We start from the raw sequence: 20,019 nt of genomic DNA, 5'->3' as shown, positions 1-20,019 counted from the left end.
TGCTGTGGTACATGCTTTCCCTTTATCATCATCATCATCATCATCATCAGAATAATATTAATTTTAAAATTTTAAGTTGGGCCTGGTGGCACATGCCTATAACCTTAGTTACTTAGGCTGTTGATGTTGGATTTCAAGTTCAAGGCCAGTCTGTATAACTTAGCAAGATTATCTCTCAAAATACATTAATACAGAAAAAATTATAGGAAAAAAAAGTCTGGGGGCAATGTGAACTGGGGAGAAGGCTCATCTTGTAGGTAAAGTATCCCCTATGCAAGTATGAACACACTCATGACTGATCCCTAATCTTCACCACCAAATTACAAAATGTCTGGATACAGTCATGAATTAAAGAGCTGGTCTTGGGTGTTCAAGGTACTAGGAAAAAGAGATAGTTGCTGAATAGTATTGTGAAACATTAGGCTCCGCATGGATGTTGCATAGGAATATAAACCCAGCATTAGACAGAGGCTGAGCAAGAGGATCTACGTAGTAAGAAGCGGTCTGAAAAACATTCTAAGGCAACAGATGAGGGTATAGCTCAGTGCAAGACCTTGGATTCAATCCCTAGAACTACAAAATAAATCAATTCAAACATAAACTGCTTCCCCTTCACCTCCCAAATACACTGAGAGTTAGGACCTTTGCTTTCCCTTGGTGAGGGGTAATCTGATCACTTGTCTTTCAGTATTATAAATGCAGAGTCGTTTGATTGTAAGACTTTTAAAAGCTCAGTGGCTAAAGCAGCAGTACAATCTACTTGACAGACCCTGCAGCTTATATTCTACTGGCTAGCAGTAGTGTGTGTATAGACTGCCTTTTACTTGAGGGATAATTGGTTGCTTTAATAATTGTATCTGATCACTGAGTAAGTAAAGATCACTGATAGCGTTCACGCCAAAGGGGTCATTTTAAAATTAAACTCATTTATTTCTGAATTATTTTTAGATATTATTTTTATCCTCTTTTCCATTTAAAGGTGAGTCGATCATCGTTGCTGATAGAACAGCCTGTGAAAAAGAGGCCTCTCTTGGATAATCAGGTGGTAAACCCCGTGTGTGTGCAGCCAGAGTTACAGAATAACACAAAGCATGCGGATAACTCATCCGACACAGAGATGGAGGACGTGATTGCTGAAGGTCTGTGGGTCTCATAAACCCTGTATTCAACTTAGGCTTTTACTTCTTGAATAGGATGTGTTTTTTTAGTCTCCATAGATTTGCACTTGGAAAGAATTCAGATTTTTTTTTACATACTCACTGTATGTATTTGACTAGAATAATGGGCAAGCAAACCAGTCTTACAATTAAAGAACAACAAAAAGCCCAACAGCATTGATGTTGGTTGATGTCTAGGTTGGGTAAGTTTTATCATACATGAGAGAAAGTGTTTTAACATTTTTTGAATCAGGACAACCAATTCTTGCTTTTAAAAAGCAGACCTAAGTAACATGAATATTTTATTGAATTTGCTTAAAAATAAAGAACATCTGTGTATTTGGTTTTAGACTTGGTACTGTGATGTCTGATATGAGATAGAGATTTTAGGTTTTTCTTTAACAAGCATATGTGGGTTATGTAAAGCATAGATTCTTAATCTCAGGGTCATGGGTTCAGACTCCACATTGAGTGCCAAAATGTTATTTTTAAATCAAAATCCAAAATGTTTGACTTACCAAGTGAAGACTCAGGAGCCAGATGCTGTGGTGAAAGCCTGCCAGCTCAGAGAGGCAGAGAAAGCACCCAGCTGACCTTCCTCCTCCTCCTCCTCTTCCTCTTCCTCCTCCTCTTCCTCTTCCTCCTCCTCTTCCTCCTTGTCCTCCTTTTCTTCCTCCTCCTCCTCTTCCTCCTCAACTCTAAGAGCCTGCTTCTCTTTCCTGGGCTGTCTTATGTTCACTCTCTGTCAGCTGGTTGCTTGCTCCACCTCCTGACTGATCGTGACTTTATTTAGCTATTGTTTGCAGGAAGTTCTTAGATTAAAGGTGTGTGCTGGGGCTGAGCCATGCCACAACAAGAAATAGGTTTTTTCAGTTCATAATCTCAGGTTTCACAATGTGATCAAATATCCTGCAACAGTGATGTCCTTATTGTAACTGGATGGATATGCCAGTTACATTAAGGATGTTCTCTTCAGTCGATAGATGATAACATCTGTTTTAAGAGAAAAGTACTGTTAATTTCTTACTGTGAAAGACTCCTCCTCAACTGACTCTATTTTAATACTGAATATCCCTTATAAATCAAAGTGTAAAGTGGCTGAGGGAAAACAAACACAGGAAGATACAACAATGATGTTCTCTGCCTCGAGTCTCCTGTTTGAAGTCAGCAAATGCTTATACTGTGCTTCTTGTTTTGTTTTTAATGAGGCTCTGAATGTGGTTAAAAAGACTAAGCAACAAAACAAAACAAACTAGCTGTATCATATAGGAGGGTCTTCATGAGAGATTGTTCTTGATCATTTTGATCATGGTCCTACAGTTGCTGTTGCTTTGTTTGATGTATTTAGTCAGGACTTAAAATAGTGAACTCATTAACATCTTTCCCTTAGTAATTATCCTTACTATGTCTAAAATTAATTTATTCTGTTACAAATATTTATTGAGTTTGTTACTATATTGTGTCTCTATGCACTGTTAAGTTTAGCAAAATGGCAAGTTGGTAAGCAAATACCCACATTCCCTTTGGCTCTGACAGGATGGCACCTGTCAGTTGGTATTTTATAAACGTTTGCAAAGTAGTCATCATTTTACTTCTTATTTGAACAACCAAGCCTGTAATAGGATAACACTTGACTTTTACTAACTTTTGGTTATTATTTCAAGTTCAGTTTGATTCTTTTGATGTAAAAGGTTGTTAACCATGAAATGTTCCAAACATTCCTGTGGAGAGGGATCTGCTGAGCCCTTGTCACAAGGCTCATGCAGTACTGTGGCCTGGCTCAGCTGCGCTGCCACACTCACCTCATGCATCCTTTGCTTTTCTCCCTCCTGCCCTTCCCTGTGTCCACTGTCTTCTCACTCCTCCCTCCCCCTTTGCTCTCTCTGGATTGTAGTCATTTTATTTCACTGAGACAGTGGGGCATCTTAAAAGCAGGCATTTTCTAAAATAATTAAACAGCAAGATTCTTTGGTGTAATACCTGAGCCATATTCATATTTTCCCAGTACCTGAAGCATGTTCTGCCACAGTTATCTGATTAAATCAGACCCAAACAAGGTCACTTAGGGTGGCTTTCATTCACCACAGTGATTAAATTTCATTTAATTCTCAGATACATGGTTTTTGTTTGTTTGTTTGGTTGGTTTGGTTTTTCGAGACAGGGTTTCTCTGTATAGCCTTGGCTGTCCTGGAAGTCACTCTGTAGACCAGGCTGGCCTCGAACTCAGAAATCCACCTGCCTCTGCCTCCCGAGTGCTGGGATTAAAGGCATGCGCCACCACGCCCAGCCAGATACATGTTTTTAGTTGTACATGCGATTATATGTGAGGACACGTGTTTTAGGTGAAAAGAAATAAAGAAGGTGGTTTAGGTATTCCTTTTTTTCCTCTTATCTGTAAAACATGTGTGAATGCAGGTTCAGAGCTAAAACGTGTTTACCATTATCAACCTGGTGAACACACCAGTGGAACATGGAAATCTGGGAGCTTTTATAACCTGTTTCATGATAGTTGTAGTTTATAATGGACAGTAAATGACATTGCTAGTGTGCTGGCACATGGAGGGGACATACAGGGAGAAGGGAAAACAGAGCCTCTGAACTGGCTGGGTTTGTGTGTCTACTTGACACAGGCTGGAGTTGTCCCAGAGGAAGGAGCCTCCCTTGAGGAATGCCTCCATGAGATCCAGCTGTGAGGCATTTTCTCAATTAGCAATCAAGGGTGTGAGAGCCCACTGTAGATAGTGCCGTCCCTGGGCTGGTAGTCTTGGGCTCTACAAGAAAGCAGGCTGAGAAGCCAAGGGAAGCAAGCCAGGAAGTAGCATCCCTCCATGGCCTCTGCATCAGCTCCTGCTTCCTGCCCTGCTTGGGTTCCAGTCCTGACTTCCTTTGGTGATGAACAGCAATGTGGAAGTGTAAGCTGAATAAACCCTTTCCTCCCCAACTTGCTTCTTGGTCATGATGTTTTGTGCGGGAATAGAAACCCTGACTAAGACACATTGGTACCAGCATAGTGGGGTATTCCTGTGACAACCTGACCATTTTGGGGAGGACTGTGGAAGGACTTTGGAACTTTGAGCTAGAAGAGCCATTGGTTGTTAAGAGCTCTGTGGGATGTTGTATAGGAGCTAGGAAGATAATGTTCAGAACAGTGCAGAAGATGGAGGCCCAGCTTATGAAATTTCAGAGGGAAGGTTAAAGACTTATTAGGTCCATATTGTTTCTATTGTGATTTTGGTTAGCTGGGGCTGAAGAATCAGCTGTGATTAAAAAGATACTAGAACTTCTAAAGTGAATCTCTGCATGATTGGGATTATTGATGCTGGTTGGCTGGAACTAGGAAATTAGTGATGATTAAGAGGAGACCATCACCATTGAGGTGAAATCTTCTGGGAAGTGTTTTTTAAGAGCTGTGTTCCAGAGATAGCCAAGGTTGTACCTTGTGCTGCAAAGGGACTTGGTAATGTGTAAGAGTCACCCAGGTGGTACTGGTTGTGAAGGCATGAAGGGGTCATGAAGAGCAGCTGAGGCTCGGCACTGTGAGAGGCCATGGAAGGCCACTGGTGAAGGTACAGCCTCAGTTGCAATTGATGGCTCATGGACTGAAGGGTCATGCAAAGGAGTTGAGACTTGGCACCATGAAGGGAACCTATGAGAGGCTATTGGTGAAGTCTAGTTGCAGTGTTTTGGAGATGCCAGTACCATGAATGACCATCAAGAACAGCAGCAGCAGTGGAATACAAGCATCTGGAGCCTAGAAGACAAGATGTGTGCTACAAAGGGCAGGGCTGGAGAAGTGATCCAAGCCCTTGGAGGAACCTAGAAGATGGTTAATAGATCCCAGACACTGGACAGTTGGAGTTTGATTTTTGCTTTTGGTTCTGACTGTGCCCTGATATTTTTTTCCTCTTGAAGGAAGAAAGTATATTAGTAGAAAAATGACTCTCCTTATCCAGAAACTGTCTGCTGACAATAGCTCCACAGCTGGGATCCTGTAAAAGGGACAATTTTTTTTTTTAAAGATTTATTTATTATTATATGTAAGTACACTGTAGCTGTCTTCAGATGCACCAGAAGAGGGCGTCAGATCTCATTACAGATGGTTGTGAGCCACCATGTGGTTGCTGGTATTTGAACTCAGGACCTTAGGAAGAGCAGCCAGTGCTCTTAACTGCTGAGTCATCTCTCCAGCCTGAAAGGGACAATTTTTACAGTTTTTACAGTTTTATCCACACTGTAGCTAAATCAATGATCCTTGCATACATACCAAGGTAGTTGAGTATATATACATACCTGGTTACATACATACTTGCAAAAGTTTCCTTTAATGACCACTCCTGGGCTGAAGATGTAGACCATTTGCCTAGGATGTGAGAATCCCTAAGTCTGATTCCCTGAAGTGCCACTTCCTGCCCTGTGATGTCATTAGTAAAGAGGATGTGCCTTGAGCCCCGCCCAGCCAGCTGTTTCTCCACTTGCTTCAGTTCTTGGGAAAGGTCATGCAGATTGAGCTGTTTGCTTTTGGTGATGTTCCCAAAGCAGGAGAGAAGAGTGAAAGGGAGGGGTGGGGGTGGGGTAGACTCTCACTTAGTAGGGAAAACACACCAGTAGAAGTCTGTTTGAGATTTAAAAGCAGAATTAATTTTATTTTAATATTAAAAGGAAGTTTTGTAAATTGGTTATACATATCTTTATAATATCTTTATAATATTGGTTATATACCACAGGTCCCTTAGTTAAATATTTTATGTATTCCACTAAAATAAACATGAGTTTCTCCACTTGGAAGCCATTCTCCTCTCCATTAGAAATTTTAAGGGTTTCCCTGGTGTAAATCTTCAGAGCTTAGAGTACCAAGTTTCTATCCTGTACTCTAATGTCCGAACTGTCCCTTCTACTGGATGGCGTGTACACGGCACTCACCTTCATTTCTCAGTGATTACAAATCACAAGTTGTTGTTTGTACATTTTAGACATGCCAGACTCTTAGCAAAACTAATTTATATTTATTTGTATAAGTATACTTATATAGAAAAGAAAAAAATCCATGTTTACATAGAAACAAGGAATTAGTAAGAGCCTAGCCAAGTAGCTTTGGGATCAAAAAAGGTGAAGAACTATTGGTCTGACTGTGTTAACTATATTAGAGGCTGAAGGAAAGTTTGACACACTCAAATATTTGGCCTTTCCCCTCCTCTTTTAGAGACATTGGAAGAAATGGATAGCGAGTTACTCAAGTGTGAATTCTGTGGAAAAATGGGATATCCTAATGAATTTTTAAGGTCCAAACGATTCTGTACTATGTCATGTGCCAAAAGGTATGTTGGAGTGCTTGGATTTGCTTAGTAATTTCTGCAGAAAGTCAAGACAGGTTACAGTTGAACATAGGTAGGAATGAGGTCTGACAACCCAGGGAAGGTTAGGTGCCATCTGCAGAAGTTTACTCTGCTATATCATTACTAGGATTTGTTATGTGGTAAGTTGTATAATAAAGCAGTTTCATAATATCCTGTATCGAAGCAGCAGTCATCTGGTGTAAGGATATGGTGTGGAGAATCTCTCCTGTAGCATGATTAGTATGTTATAGAATTGTAGTCTTGTGGTTTAAAATTAATTACTAATTATTAATTAAAATTATTGGGGGCTGGTAAGATGGCTCAGTGGGTAAGAGCACCTGACTGCTCTTCTGAAGGTCCGGAGTTCAAATCCCAGCCACCACATGGTGGCTCATAACCATCCGTAACAAGATCTGACGCCCTCTTCTGGAGTGTCTGAAGACAGTGTACTTACATATAATAAATAAATAAATCTTTAAAAAAAATTATTTCTACGTACGATCTTTTTCTATAGCCCTGCCTGACCTGGATTTATGTGGACCAGGCTGGTCTCCAGTATTCTGTGATCCTCCTGTTTCTGCCTCTCAGGTGCTGGGATCATAGCATGGGTACCAGCTTACCTAGACAGTCTACAAAGATTAATATAGGGGCTGGAGAGGTAGCCTAGCAGTTGGGAATACCTGATGAGCTTTTTGAAGACCCAGGTGTGTTTAGGTTGATTATTTTGAAATTTATATTCTCTTAAGAAGCCAGTGAATTTCCTGCTTGAACATACCATTTTGTATAGTTGCCGCAGAACTACAGTTAGTTGCGCTTACCTTTAGAATAAGTGTATGTGGAAAGGCATAGAATAGGAGCAGGTTTCTTTCAAAAGTGAGCTTATGGTTTCAGTCCACTGCTCAGATGTTTATTCATGAGTAGTGGCAGGTCTATCATTGGATGATGTTGAATTTATGTTTTAACTTGAATTTCAGTTTGCGTAAAACACACAAAAGAACAGTATTTTTCTAATACTGGTTAAAAATACTTGGAAGTTTGGGAAATTGTCTTTGAGGATATTCTAAACCTCTTGACTATTTAGAATATATCAGAACACTTAATATTACCCTTCTCCCAGAGATGATGACTGGTTAGGCACATAGTCTATGTCAGATGATCCTCCTTAGACAATTGGGCCTAGCATAGTGAAGCAGGCTGCGAGAACACGGAAGAGAGACTGTTAGGTAGGTGAGTCACCGCTGGGCTTTACGTGGCTACGTAGCTCTCTCAGTCTTGGAGAGCTAACTGTAGAACAGTGTTAGTAAGTTTGGTCACGTGATGTACTAATTAGAAATCAAAACATTGCTGAGCCCACAGGTAAGCCCATAATACACACAGCAGGAGTGTCAGTTATTTTAGTAGCCCTCAGGACACATTTGCATTTTTAGAGGAGAAATAGTCCATTAGTTCTTGTAAGTATTCTTTATTTCCATCTCTGACATGTTCATAAAACATAGCTGAGCAAAATTACTTGTATTATTCTAAAATAGTTATTAATAAAATTAATGTGTGTGAATGTTTTACCTCCAAGAATATATGTGCACTATGTGTGTGCCTGATGTGGAAGGCAGAAGAGAGAACATTGGATCCCTGCAAGGGGGTTTCAGACGGTTGTGAGCCTCCATTCCCATTCATTGTGTGCTGAGAACCAAGCCCTGGTCTGCACACATATGTGCTACTGTATCTGCAGTACACATCTGCATACTCCTTTCCACATAAACTAAAAAGAATAAGGCAAAACAAAACTCTAAATATATTACTTGAAAAATAGTTTAAATAAGCATTGGAACTATTTATTATAAAGTATCTCTTCTGGAACGATGAACTTTCTTGCTGCTTTGCAAATTATCTTCTGCATTTTGTAGGCTTCTCATTATTCTTGTATAATCAGGAGAAAATATCATTACCTTGTTAGAGGTGTCTAGTATTATGTTGAGGGATATTTTATGATATACACAGAGGCCATTTTTGACCTGAAGCATAACTAAATCCATTCAATAAGATGGGTGTACTGTGTGAGGTACTAGTACTAGATAATAAGTATCTAGTACTTACTGTGTCACAGTTGTACTTTAAAGTTACAGTTAAATACTATGGGCTGTCCCATATATTGCTTAATTTTTCTTTCTTGAATTTCTTAGGTACAACGTTAGCTGTTCTAAAAAATTTGCACTTAGTCGTTGGAATCGTAAGCCTGATAATCAAAGCCTTGGGCATCGGGGCCGTCGTCCAAGTGGCCCTGAAGGGGCAGCGAGAGAACATATCCTTAGGCAGGTCTGTAGAAAGCTTGCTTCAATATACAATGTCCTTTTCAGAAATGCAAGGGAAGTGCAATGCTGTATTTTACTTGTACTGCATTTTCCAGCTTCCAATTACTTATCCATCTGCAGAAGAAGACTTGGCCTCTCATGAAGATCCTGTGCCTTCTGCTATGACGACCCGTCTGCGAAGGCAGAGCGAGCGGGAAAGAGAGCGAGAGCTTCGCGATGTGAGGATCAGGAAGATGCCTGAGAATAGTGACTTGCTCCCAGTCGCACAGACGGAGCCCTCTATATGGACAGTCGACGACGTCTGGGCCTTCATCCATTCTTTGCCTGGTATGTAGCTCACCACACGAGCCTGGATGTTTTTCTTGTGCCTTCACAAGAAAATGATGTTCAATCTATCCATGCCTTTGGCAGTAAAGGCTAGAGAAACAGTGCATGTGAAAGTTAAATGGTGTTTGCTTTTGAAATGCGACCGTCTTCCTCTTTCTCATTCCTTCAGCATGACTGTATTCTTTCATATCCTAAAATGAATAAAGACTGGCTAATTCTGCTTCTTCTGGGAAGCCCAGCAGGTGGCTGGGTCTTCACTGCCTGACTGTTGGGAGTCAGCAGTGGGAAGCAAACACTTCCCCTCTCTCCGCTTTGCTGTGTTGCTGTCGTATTTCCTCAGCTAGCTCCTTTTGAAACTGAGACAAGGAAGGCCATATTGTGCATATTTTGGGAAGCTAATCAATACTATAGAATAGAGTAAAATTTTGGTTTCTTTTTTAGAAAGCTCTATTCATTTGAATTAGGGTTCTCTAGAGTCACAGAACTTAGGGATAGTCTCTAAATAGTAAAGGAATTTGTTGATGACTTACAGTCTGCAGTTCAACTCCCAACAATGGTCAGCAGCAGCTGTGATTGGACGTCCAAGGATCTAGCAGTTGCTCAGTCCCACAAGGCAAGCAGTTGAAGAAGAGAGAGAGTAAATCTTCCTTCTTCCAATATCCTTGTCTCCAGCAGAAGGTGTGGCCCAGATTAAAGGTGTGTGCCACCATACCTTTAATCCCAAATGACCTTGAACTCTGAGATCTTCCTGTCTTAACCTTCTAGAATTCATAGCCACTATGCCTCCAGATCTTCATGCCAAGATCCTGGTTAGAAACTTCTATCTCCCAGCCTCCAGATTAGGATCATAGGTGAGCCTTCCAATTCTGGATTGTAGTTCATTCCAGATACAGTCAAGCTGACCACCGGAATAGCCACTCCCCTCATTCTAATGCTGAGGGTAGCCTTATGCTTTCCTGTTCTCTTTTTGGTATATCTCTCACCAGCTTCAGCTTCCTCTTTCTTTAAGCAACAGTTTTTTGTATCTACATTCCACTAAGGGGTTGGCAGCCAAAGAAAATGGAGCCTTTGTTTTTGCAGTGAGATCCACACTAAATGTATGTTAGGACACTGGGTTTGTTATTGTTGTTTGTTTATTTTGTTTTTAATTTGTAAAACCCTGGTATTATGAACCTAGAAAATGAGATAAAGTCACGTTTCGTTCTGGTGTTATTGTGAGTTGACTTAAAGGCATATATCTCACTTATTCATCAGACACTTTTCAAGTGATTTTAAATTGAGATAACTATTGAGATGTTGCTGTCTTCCTGTGAAGGTTTTAGAAGCAACTTTTTAGAAACAAACTTAAGGGCTGGTGAGATGGCTCAGCGGGTAAGAGCACCCGACTGCTCTTCCAAAGGTCCAGAGTTCAAATCCCAGCAACCACATGGTGGCTCACAACCATCTGTAACAAGATCTGATGCCCTCTTCAGGAGTGTCTGAAGACAGCTACAGTGTACTTACATATAGTAAATAAATAAATTAAAAAAAAAAAAAAAAAAGAAACAAACTTAAGAGTTGAAGGAATATATCTAGAAATAATAGTTTAAAAACTGCCACTGTAAATTTTACCTCACTTACTGAATTCTGAAATTTTATTATTGTATCATAGCTTTTCCAAATGCTAATTTTTAGCAAACCCAACATATAGTCCTGTTTATAAGAAGAAAGAATTGTTTAAAGTAAGAATGTTTCATGTAAATTTGTAAGCACTTGCAAGGTGTATGTTAACAGCGGACCAATATGCTTAGACTCTAAACTTGGTCTCTTAGCAAGGGTTGGGGTAGTGAACCTTCACTGATGATTGTTTTAATATTTAAACAAACAAAACCAAACTTTAGTTTCAGACCAGCATAATGGTCTTGAGATTTACCAATCACCCGAGGCTTTGCGTTTTGCCTCTGTGGTAGTCTCTTTCCTTGTGTTTGTGAGCCTGGGTTCTGACTGGGGCCGAGATGCCTTTTCCTTTGGGAAGGGGAGTTATAGACCTAATGCAATTAGTTGTCCCAGGTAACCAGCATGCTGCCCTTACTGCTGAGTTGGGTCATTTCAAGGGCTGTTCTTCATGGAGTTTCCAAGCATCCAGGAGCTTGTGCCCCCTCTGGACTGCTTCAATAGTGTCTTAGTCAGGGTTTCTATCCTGCACAAACATCATGACCAAGAAGCAAGTTGGGGAGGGAAGGGTTTATTCAGCTTACACTTCCACATTGCTGTTCATTACCAAAGGAAGTCAGGACTGGAACCCAAGCAGGGCAGGAAGCAGGAGCTGATGCAGAGGCCATGGAGGGATGCTACTTCCTGGCTTGCTTCCCTTGGCTTCTCAGCCTGCTTTCTTGTAGAGCCCAAGACTACCAGCCCAGGGACGGCACTACCTACAGTGGGCTCTCACACCCTTGATTGCTAATTGAGAAAATGCCTCACAGCTGGATCTCATGGAGGCATTCCTCAAGGGAGGCTCCTTTATCTGTGACAACTCCAGCCTGTGTCAAGTTGACCCAAAACTAGCCAGTACAATTGACCCATTGTCACCTTGACACACAAACACATCACTGTTAAGCCTCAACCCTTACTTTCTTATTCATTCCCAAGATCTAAATAACTTTAAAAGTCCCACAGTCTTTGCAAACTCTTAATATTTCAGTCCCTTTAAAATATCTTTTTACAATTAAGTCTCTTAACTGTGGGCTCCACTAAAATACTTCCTTCAAGAGGGAAAAATATCAGGGCACAGTCACAATGAAAAGTCACAAAATCAAACTCCCAACTGTCCAATGTCTGGGATCCACTCACGATCTTCTAGATTCCTCCAAGGGCTTGGGTCACTTCTCCAGCTCTGCCCTTTGTAGCACACACCTTGTCTTCTTGGCTCCAGATGCCTGTACTTCACTGCTGCTGCTGTTCTTGGTGGTCATTCACGATACTGGCATCTCCAAAACACTGCTGTCTTCTGCTGTAACTAGGCTTCACCAACAGCCTCTCACAGGCTCTCTTCATAATGCCAAGCCTCAACTCCTTTGCATGACCCCTTCAGTCCTGGGCCATCAATGGTAACTGAGGCTGCACCTTCACCAATGGCCTTCCATGGCCTCTCACAGTGCTGAGCCTCAGCTGCTCTCCATGACCCCTTCATGCCTTCAAAACCAGTACCATCTGGGTGACTCTTACACATTACCATGTCCAGCTACAGCACGAGGTACAACCTTGGCTATCTCTGGAATACAGCCTCTTTGTGCTCTTCTTAATCACCACTAATTTCTTAGCTCCAGCTAACCAGCATCAATAATTCCAGTAATGCAAAATTTTCGCTTTAGTTGTTCTGGTATCTTGTTAATCACGGCTGATTCAGCCCCAGCTAACCAAAATCACGGAATCTTCACCAAACAGTAACAGCCCTGATAAGAGTCTTTAATTTTCTCTCTGAAATTTCACAAGCCAGGCCTCCATCTTCTGCCCTGTTCTCAACATTATCTTCCAAGCTCCTACACAACATCCCACAGAGGCCCTCCTCGATTGATCACTAATTGAGAAAATGCCTTACAGCTGGATCTCATGGAGGTATTTCCTCAAGGGAGGCTCCTTTCTCTGTGATAACTCCAGCTTGTGTCAAGTTGACAGAGAACCAGCCAGTACAAGTAGATCAAAATGGGCTCATGGGCTTTGTCTTGCTCTTCCTTCATTTGAGTTCAACACCCATTCCCCAGCCTGGACATTTTTGGCTTACTGAGTCCACCTGCGTTAAGAACATAATACATCATTACTAAGAGACAGACTTGATTGGCTGTACTCATTTGTTGCTGATGAAGTAGGAGTATTTCTGAATTGCTGTGACAGACCAAATCATACTATTTGTGAAGTCTGTTACTATCTTTCTAAAAAGTTTCCTCCGAGTAATGCTCTATAGCTCAGGTAAATCTTACACCAGAAGAATGTGTTTACCTCTCTTTCTGCCTCTGTGGCATTTATACATAACTTTCTGAGAACCGCCAGGGTTATTTCTTTTTCCTGAGTAGTCTCTTTGCAAGCTTTTCTCGGTAGGAACTAGTTCATCCATTTTCTGATCTCTTGCATGTTTCTTCCAGATGGGATGTGTTTTCTTGTAATCAGGGCGCCTGTGTTTACCATTGGGCTTCTGTTATTTTGGTATCGTGTTAACACCCCTTTGGGGCTATGTCAAAGCTTCCAGGCAGCAGACTGGAATCTCAGAGCTGTTACCAGAGTGAGAAGGAGCATAACCTTGTGTGCATTAACCATTTTCCACAGGAACACTTGTGCTTTCAACAGTCGCAGGTCGTCTTCCTTAGCATCCCTCAGTGAGCTGCCCTTGGAAAGACTCTTCTATATTGATCTGTGGGTCTGTAGGAATCCGGATCCCTCGGACGTCTCTGTAGGAATCCGGCCAAGGAGGAATTATCCTTTAAAGTACAGCTGTGTGCTGTCTTTGGGGATGTGATTACTCTGATGTATTGAGTGGCACATGGTGTCTTTTCTGCATTTTCTACATAAAATTTGTACATAAAATTTTTTGGTTTGAATTTCAAAACGGGAGAAGTGATAGTGGACACTGGAGAATTCAGGTGGGAAGGCAAAGGCAGCAGTGCCTTCTTCCCAAGAGCTGTGTGCCCCGGCCTGGGGAGTGGTATCAGCCGAGCTCCCCACTGTTCACCTGGTCTCTATAGGCACTTGGCTTCAGGCAGGCAGTCAGGGCATCAGGGACTCAACGAGCTCCTGCTCCAGGGCATCTTGATTACTTAAACCTACGAAAAATCTGGGGTTCTCCCCCCATCCAGTGAGTTTCTAGATAAATAGTTGCTTGTACCTCCCTCTCTGTCCTAATGTAATGTTAGTTTTTGTGTTTAGCTTGAGAAAACTAGGATCTAAAAATATGACAGCAATGTATATTATTTAATCATGCAGTTTCCCAATACACTTTAGAGATATTTTGCCAATTTTCTTGCTATCTACATCAGGAGGAACAGAGAGCATGCTGGGTATTTCCTCAAGGGGAGCTCCCTTCTGTCCCAAATGTAGCTCTTGTGGCCCTTACTACTTGCTCCTCCTGATTTCTGAATCTAAGTAAGCCCTATCCTTTCTTTCTCTCTCTTCTTTCCTTTCCTGGGTTCTTATAAATAAGACTGGAGAGAAGAACATTAGTTCTTCCATAAAAGAAGGATGAAGTCACAACTAGATGCAAGATTAGTCAGTTTTGTTGAGAGCTACCTCTGGGAAAAGAAAAAGGGCTTTTTTAATGGTGAGTAATCCTGTTTCATCTATATGGTTTCTTATGTGTGGTACATGGGCAGAGCCATATAAATTTTATACAGGATTTTGAAATATAAATTGTTGAAAGTCTGAGAAATTACCAGACTAGAGACACTGTTGTGTCAGAAGCAGTGAGGACGAAAGAATGGAGTCACAGAGGGACACTGAGGAAAGTGGCCGCACAAGGGAGCACACCATTGAAGGGTGTCACAGCCACAGGATGCTCTCCAGAGCGACAGAGTGTCACCTAGTGTCTCCATAATGCCTTACATATCTTCAGTTTCTCATTTCTTCACTTATCCTATGTAATCCTATGTGTGCCACACTGTAGTGCTTCAGGATGCTCTGTGTTAGAAGCCTTGGTATCTTAACACAAGCCAGAGGGTGAGTTTACAGTGGAACGGAGAATCATCAGGGAAAACGGCTGTATTCCAGGGTACGGGCTAGTCACTTCTCTCTCTCCTCATCTGAGTCCTGGGTTCCTTAGGAATACTGATTTGAATATCACACAAAAAGGCCTTAAAGCTGTTAGGTGCTGTTCTTAAGCTAACTTTCATAACTTTACTATTTGTAAGGAAGCTGTCATGTCTTGCATTATCTCTTCTTTGGGTTCTGTAGTTCATTACCTAACCTTGAGGTTCCCTTACCATGATAGGGAAGTGACTGGGTAAGGTGGCTATGCATGTATGTTGGTAGACAGGAGAAGCAGTCAAGGTTCAGCATGCAAGAGCTTGCTCTAGGTTGAGAGCTGATGCACTGTTTCCTTGCAGGAGACTACCCTGCAGCTTTGTAATTCCAGTGACAGCTTGTTTTCTTTCCAAAAGCCAGGTGAGGAGAGCTGGAGATGTGCTGAAGTGTTCAGGAATAGAGCACTTGCCAGCCATCCCTAGGGCTCTGGGTTCCGTTCCCAGCTCCACTTCAAAAAGTTTGTGTGTGTGTGTGTGTGTGTGTGTGTGTGTGTGTGTGTGTGTGTGTGTATGTATTATGGTACTTTCCTGTAATCCCAGCATGTATCGGGAAAACAGGATAATAAGTTTAAGACCACCCTGGGCTACAGAGATTGTTAAGTTGAGCAGCATGATGTATGTCAGCAACATTATAACATGTTATACATTATAACATGTTATACATGTTATACATTATAACATGTTAATCCTGGGGAACAGTGAAAATACCCTTAGATATAACTGAGGCTATGCAAATCCAGACAAGGTATAGTGGGAATGAAAGTTTAATCTGAAGTTTGAGAAAATAGTTCCAGATTATTATTTATAGCAAAACATTTTATTCCTCTCTAGCTGTATGTGGAATTATGTTATGCAAAGATGAGTCCATGAGGTGTAAAACCTAGTAATGCAGTTCTTTTGCATGAGAAATATGATATGTTGCCTGATCCCTCTTGTGTAATGGTTTTGATTTCTTCAAGGGTGAGCCCCAGGCCTTGTAGCACATTGGCTTCTCAGCCTCTGTTGTGAGCTCTCACACCCAGTGACAACAGAACTCCATCTAATTGTGTGTAACTCTGTCTTCTCATGGAATTCCAGGCTGCCAGGATGTTGCAGATGAGTTCAGGGCACAAGAGATTGATGGGCAGGCCCTGCTCTTGCTAAAAGAAGACCATCTCATGAGTGCAATGAACATGAAGCTGGGCCCAGCCCTGAAGATTTGTGCACGCATCAACTCTCTGAAGGAGTCTTAACAGGAGCGAGGCTTTGTGCTTCTCAGCCCATTCCTCTTACTCGGTGAAGGTAAAGCCTCGCTGGGAATCCTCTCCTGAGACTATCAGACTCATGGGGGAAGGCCGAGTGCATTGGGACCACCACGGCCAGTGCCGACATTTCTCTTCAGATGTCCTAACTCATCATACATTTTCATAATTAGTGAACATAGGTGACATTAATTTTACCACTTACATGCTACACTGAAAGACTTGTTACAGAGGCCCATATTTTTCAAAGAAACATGTTATAATAGATAATTTTTTAAAGGTAATGTTTATCATTAATATAAAAAAATCCTTTTAAAAATAATTATTGATTTACACTCCCCCTCCTTTAATTCTCTTTTCGTATATGTTTTCCGACCCTGTTAGTTTTCTAAATGTTGTCATAGAGATATAGGATAATTTAGGAGCCCGTTGACAGAATTGAATGCAATGAAATACCAGTCTGTTTTAAAAAGCATTAACTTCCAGACAAATGCTTTGGCTGTGAAAAGGGAATGTGTTTTAGCATAAGCAGTATTTTTGAAGTTCTCAAGAGTCTCTAGTCTAGCCTTTACCCAGGTTGGCATGACTGACAATTTTCCTCCTGGTTTCTACATTAGGAGCAATAGTTCTCAGTGGAGAACTTGTCCTCCAGGGGACAATTGGCAATATCTAGACACATTTTGATTGCCACAGCTTGGGCTTGAGTTTTGGCGAGGGTGGTTATAGGAACTGAGGTGTGGCAGCCAGTGGAGATGTTGCTGACTACCCTACAGTACATAGGATGCCCCTTTGTCACCAGGACCGATGTATTATGGATGCCAGTGGTGCCAGTGAGCAGCCTGGCTGAGCAGAGAGCTGTGGGCTGCTCTTTTCCCCTGCAGGGACATACTTAAATGATGGCTGTGACAAGGACGATGTGCAGTGAGGGGTTAGCCAGTGGCACCAGAGTTCTGCAGAAGCAGGTTTTAGTTTTACTGTATACTAGAAAGGAAATCCATAAACTTGGGCTATAAAACTAGGCTAATACACAGATCATGTGACTCTGGTGTGGCACTGGTCACCTCTTCCTGACTGTTCTGTGCACTGATGAAGGTGCTTGATGCAGTCATGCCTCGGAGCCTCTTTCAGCAGCCCAGTGGCAGTGGAGGTGGAATCCCTTCCTTGAAGCAACCCTGCTGAGTCTGGCTAGAATGCATAGTTCTTTCTCCCTTACTGTGGATTCTTCCCACGAAGTATTTAAAGTGATTTCTCTTAATCAAAGGTTTTTATTCGACAGTTTTCTGTTAGGACACTAAGCCAAATTTTTCTGTGGGTGCTCTGAAATCTTTGTAGTGCTGGGCATCAAAAGATTTGCTGATGTTGTTTGCTTTCTCTATCTTTACTACATGTTTGAGAACGCTGAACAACAGAAGGGACATGTGCACAGCCTTGGCACAGACGGAAAGGACAGCAAAATCTGAGCTCAGTCATCTCTATGGCGCTTTTCAGAGATTGGGTTGAGTTAGTAGAAGACTAAAAGATGTCACAAAGACATCACAGATAAATTTATCTTTTGGCTTTGTGTACATTAGAAAATGTTGGTTATTTTTATACAGAAATATAGGGGATAATTTTTTTAATCTTTAGATGCCTCTTGTTTGAATGTATGCTTTGTGAGATTGTTGGTGTAGTAGTTTTAAGAGCTGTTCACCAGTAGTCCTGTGTAGACTCAGAATGTGTAAGTAGCTGAGGCTCCTGTTTCAGACTATAGTAGTATAGGCTACGTTACATATTTCTTTGTATCGCATTTGGTTATTCACATTTCAAGGAAGGCAGGTACTCTACAGTTACCTGCATTTATTAGTACTGAGTCATCATGGCAGAGTTGTCATGGATGTTCCTTTCTCCTAACAGAGGCTGGCTATGCAGCACTAGGGACTGCCTGCCATAATGAAGGAGGCACAAGGCACATTTCCTCTGAAATTAAAACTATGGTGTAGTTAGTAATCCGCAGTGAATATGGGATTGTCCAGAACAGACCTCCAGCAATAGTGCTTCCCCCCTACAAATTCTTACATATAGCCTAAGGTATTAACCCTGCACTTGTACTAAAACCAGCCCATCGTGTGCTTATGAGAAGCCCCTGTGCCTAGCACTGTCCTTAAGCACCCCGAAACAGCTTGCACAAGGGGTTTCTCTTGGAGGATGCCTTCTTGTCCTTCATCTTAGAAGTAGTTAGTCCAGATCTTCTGTTGTCTGCACTTAAATTTAACTAACAGATATACTTTTTTCTTACAAGTGGATTATTTTATTCAGAAGTGGCTCATTTGGCGTTTGGTGTTCTCCCATTGCTGCAGGTACTTCTTTCTAGGTAATTTTTAATCGTGCTAATTTGAAAGCTTCATGACATGAAGTGGGGACACATGCTGTTTCTCCCTGTCTCCCGAGGATTAGGCGGTTCAGTGTGACACAGACAGGAAGAATGCTAGTTTCATTTCCTTTCTTGTTACTAAGCACTTAAGAGCTTTCTTAGAGGAAAAAAAAAAAAGACAGGAAGGGAACATGGTTTCTTCCTATTTTTGCTTCCTGAGTTTGCCTTGCCTGACTTGAAACCCTTCAACCACTGTGGGACACACTTTTCACGTTATTTGTTTTAAGTTCTATGTTCTTAGGAAAATAAACAGCTGGCTTGTAAATTTTACTTTATACTTAGATGCTTTGCATACACACATGTAAGGCACAGTGACACAGCTTTATCAGCACAGCAGGGAGTGCTGCCTCCGCACCTGACACCTTCCGTGACAGTGACTGATGGATGGGCAGAGTCACTACCTGGGAGTAGAGATGCCAGAACAAGAGGAGAGTGTGTTGGTAAAGCAGCTAGAGTGTGGCAGAGCAGACAGGGCCTCCTCTTCTCAGTTCATCAGGGCAACCTGACTTCTGTGTTTCAGGAGTCCCGCTGCTTTCCTCTTTGTTTCCTGTGTTGGAAGACTGGTGTGTGAGACCATGCCTTAGAGTAACTGTTCACAGTCAGTCTTCATATATTAAGTGCGTCTATTTATAAACACAAATCTTGGATTGAACTCTTTCAGAGGACTCATTTTCTCACAAGCTTGTTAGGTTGTGTGTCTCAGCACTGGGAATACTCTTAAAGCATTTCAGACATGTTCTCAGCTAGAGAGGCTGCTAAGTGTTGTAGTTTGAAGACTTGGGGAGTGCCAGCAACACTTGCTGCTGACTGGTACTGTTAGCTGGCATGGGATGGCCTCACCTCCTTTCCTGCACTGAGTCCCATCTACCTCCAACCCCACCTCCAATAAACTACACAGACTTTCTTAGTTTTTTACTTGGGGTTGGGTCGCATCCTGACTTGGAGAGCTTCAGGCTGTTGTAATGGGGCGGGCCTTTATAACTTCACCAGTTGTATTTCAATGACAGTCTTATCCATCTATGCAAATCGTTTCCTAGTTTCTTGTATACCATATGTCTGTGTGACTTATTCCTTGAAGGTTATTGGGGGGGGGGGGGGTGTGTGAGAGAGAGAGAGAGAGTGTTTTGGGGGGGGGGGGGGAGGTAGAAAGAGGGAGTAGCGACCGATAGGAAGATATTGCTACCCAAGTGAAGACATTTAGCACGATGATGGTCCTTCGTAGCTAGGCGTCCTTGGTGATGGCTGGCTGGACAAGGCGTGTTAGTAGTTGTGTTTGTTGGTGCTAGGGACTGAGTCAGCCTCACACACCACCTGAGAGTCCATACTGTGTTTTTTTCTTGTTTGCCTAGACTAACCTAGAATTGTGGTCCTCTGACCTTCTCTCAAGTGCTAGAACTTAATATCTGTGCCACCATGCCAAACCTAGCCCCTGTGGTTTTAAATTGTCAAGATTTGGTTAAAATCAAATTAGGTATTT

At 41.8% G+C, this 20,019-nt stretch overlaps 1 protein-coding gene across 8 annotated transcripts in view; it reads left to right on the top strand.

The window, feature by feature from the left end:
* Positions 1 to 19,625, top strand: part of Phc3 (polyhomeotic homolog 3) — a 68,580-nt gene extending 48,955 nt beyond the window's left edge. For 5 of the 8 annotated variants that reach the window (XM_029537378.1, XM_029537377.1, XM_029537376.1 and 2 more), the window contains 5 exons: positions 980 to 1,139; positions 6,358 to 6,472; positions 8,671 to 8,803; positions 8,895 to 9,126; positions 15,969 to 19,625. In XM_029537378.1, coding sequence (XP_029393238.1) covers positions 980 to 1,139; positions 6,358 to 6,472; positions 8,671 to 8,803; positions 8,895 to 9,126; positions 15,969 to 16,123 — 795 coding nt within the window. In that variant the 3' untranslated portion in view covers positions 16,124 to 19,625. Of the gene's footprint in view, positions 1 to 979; positions 1,140 to 6,357; positions 6,473 to 8,670; positions 8,804 to 8,894; positions 9,127 to 15,968 lie in introns of those variants that run through there. The other 3 variants (XR_003843686.1, XM_021195971.2, XM_029537379.1) reach the window with 3 other exon arrangements.
* Positions 19,626 to 20,019: the final 394 nt, after the last annotated feature.

This window comes from Mus pahari, chromosome 4 (assembly GCF_900095145.1).
Source record: "Mus pahari chromosome 4, PAHARI_EIJ_v1.1, whole genome shotgun sequence".
Taxonomy (NCBI): domain Eukaryota; kingdom Metazoa; phylum Chordata; class Mammalia; order Rodentia; family Muridae; genus Mus; species Mus pahari.
The sequence above is the reverse complement of the archived record's forward strand: the minus strand, read 5'-3'. Positions and strand labels throughout refer to the sequence as shown.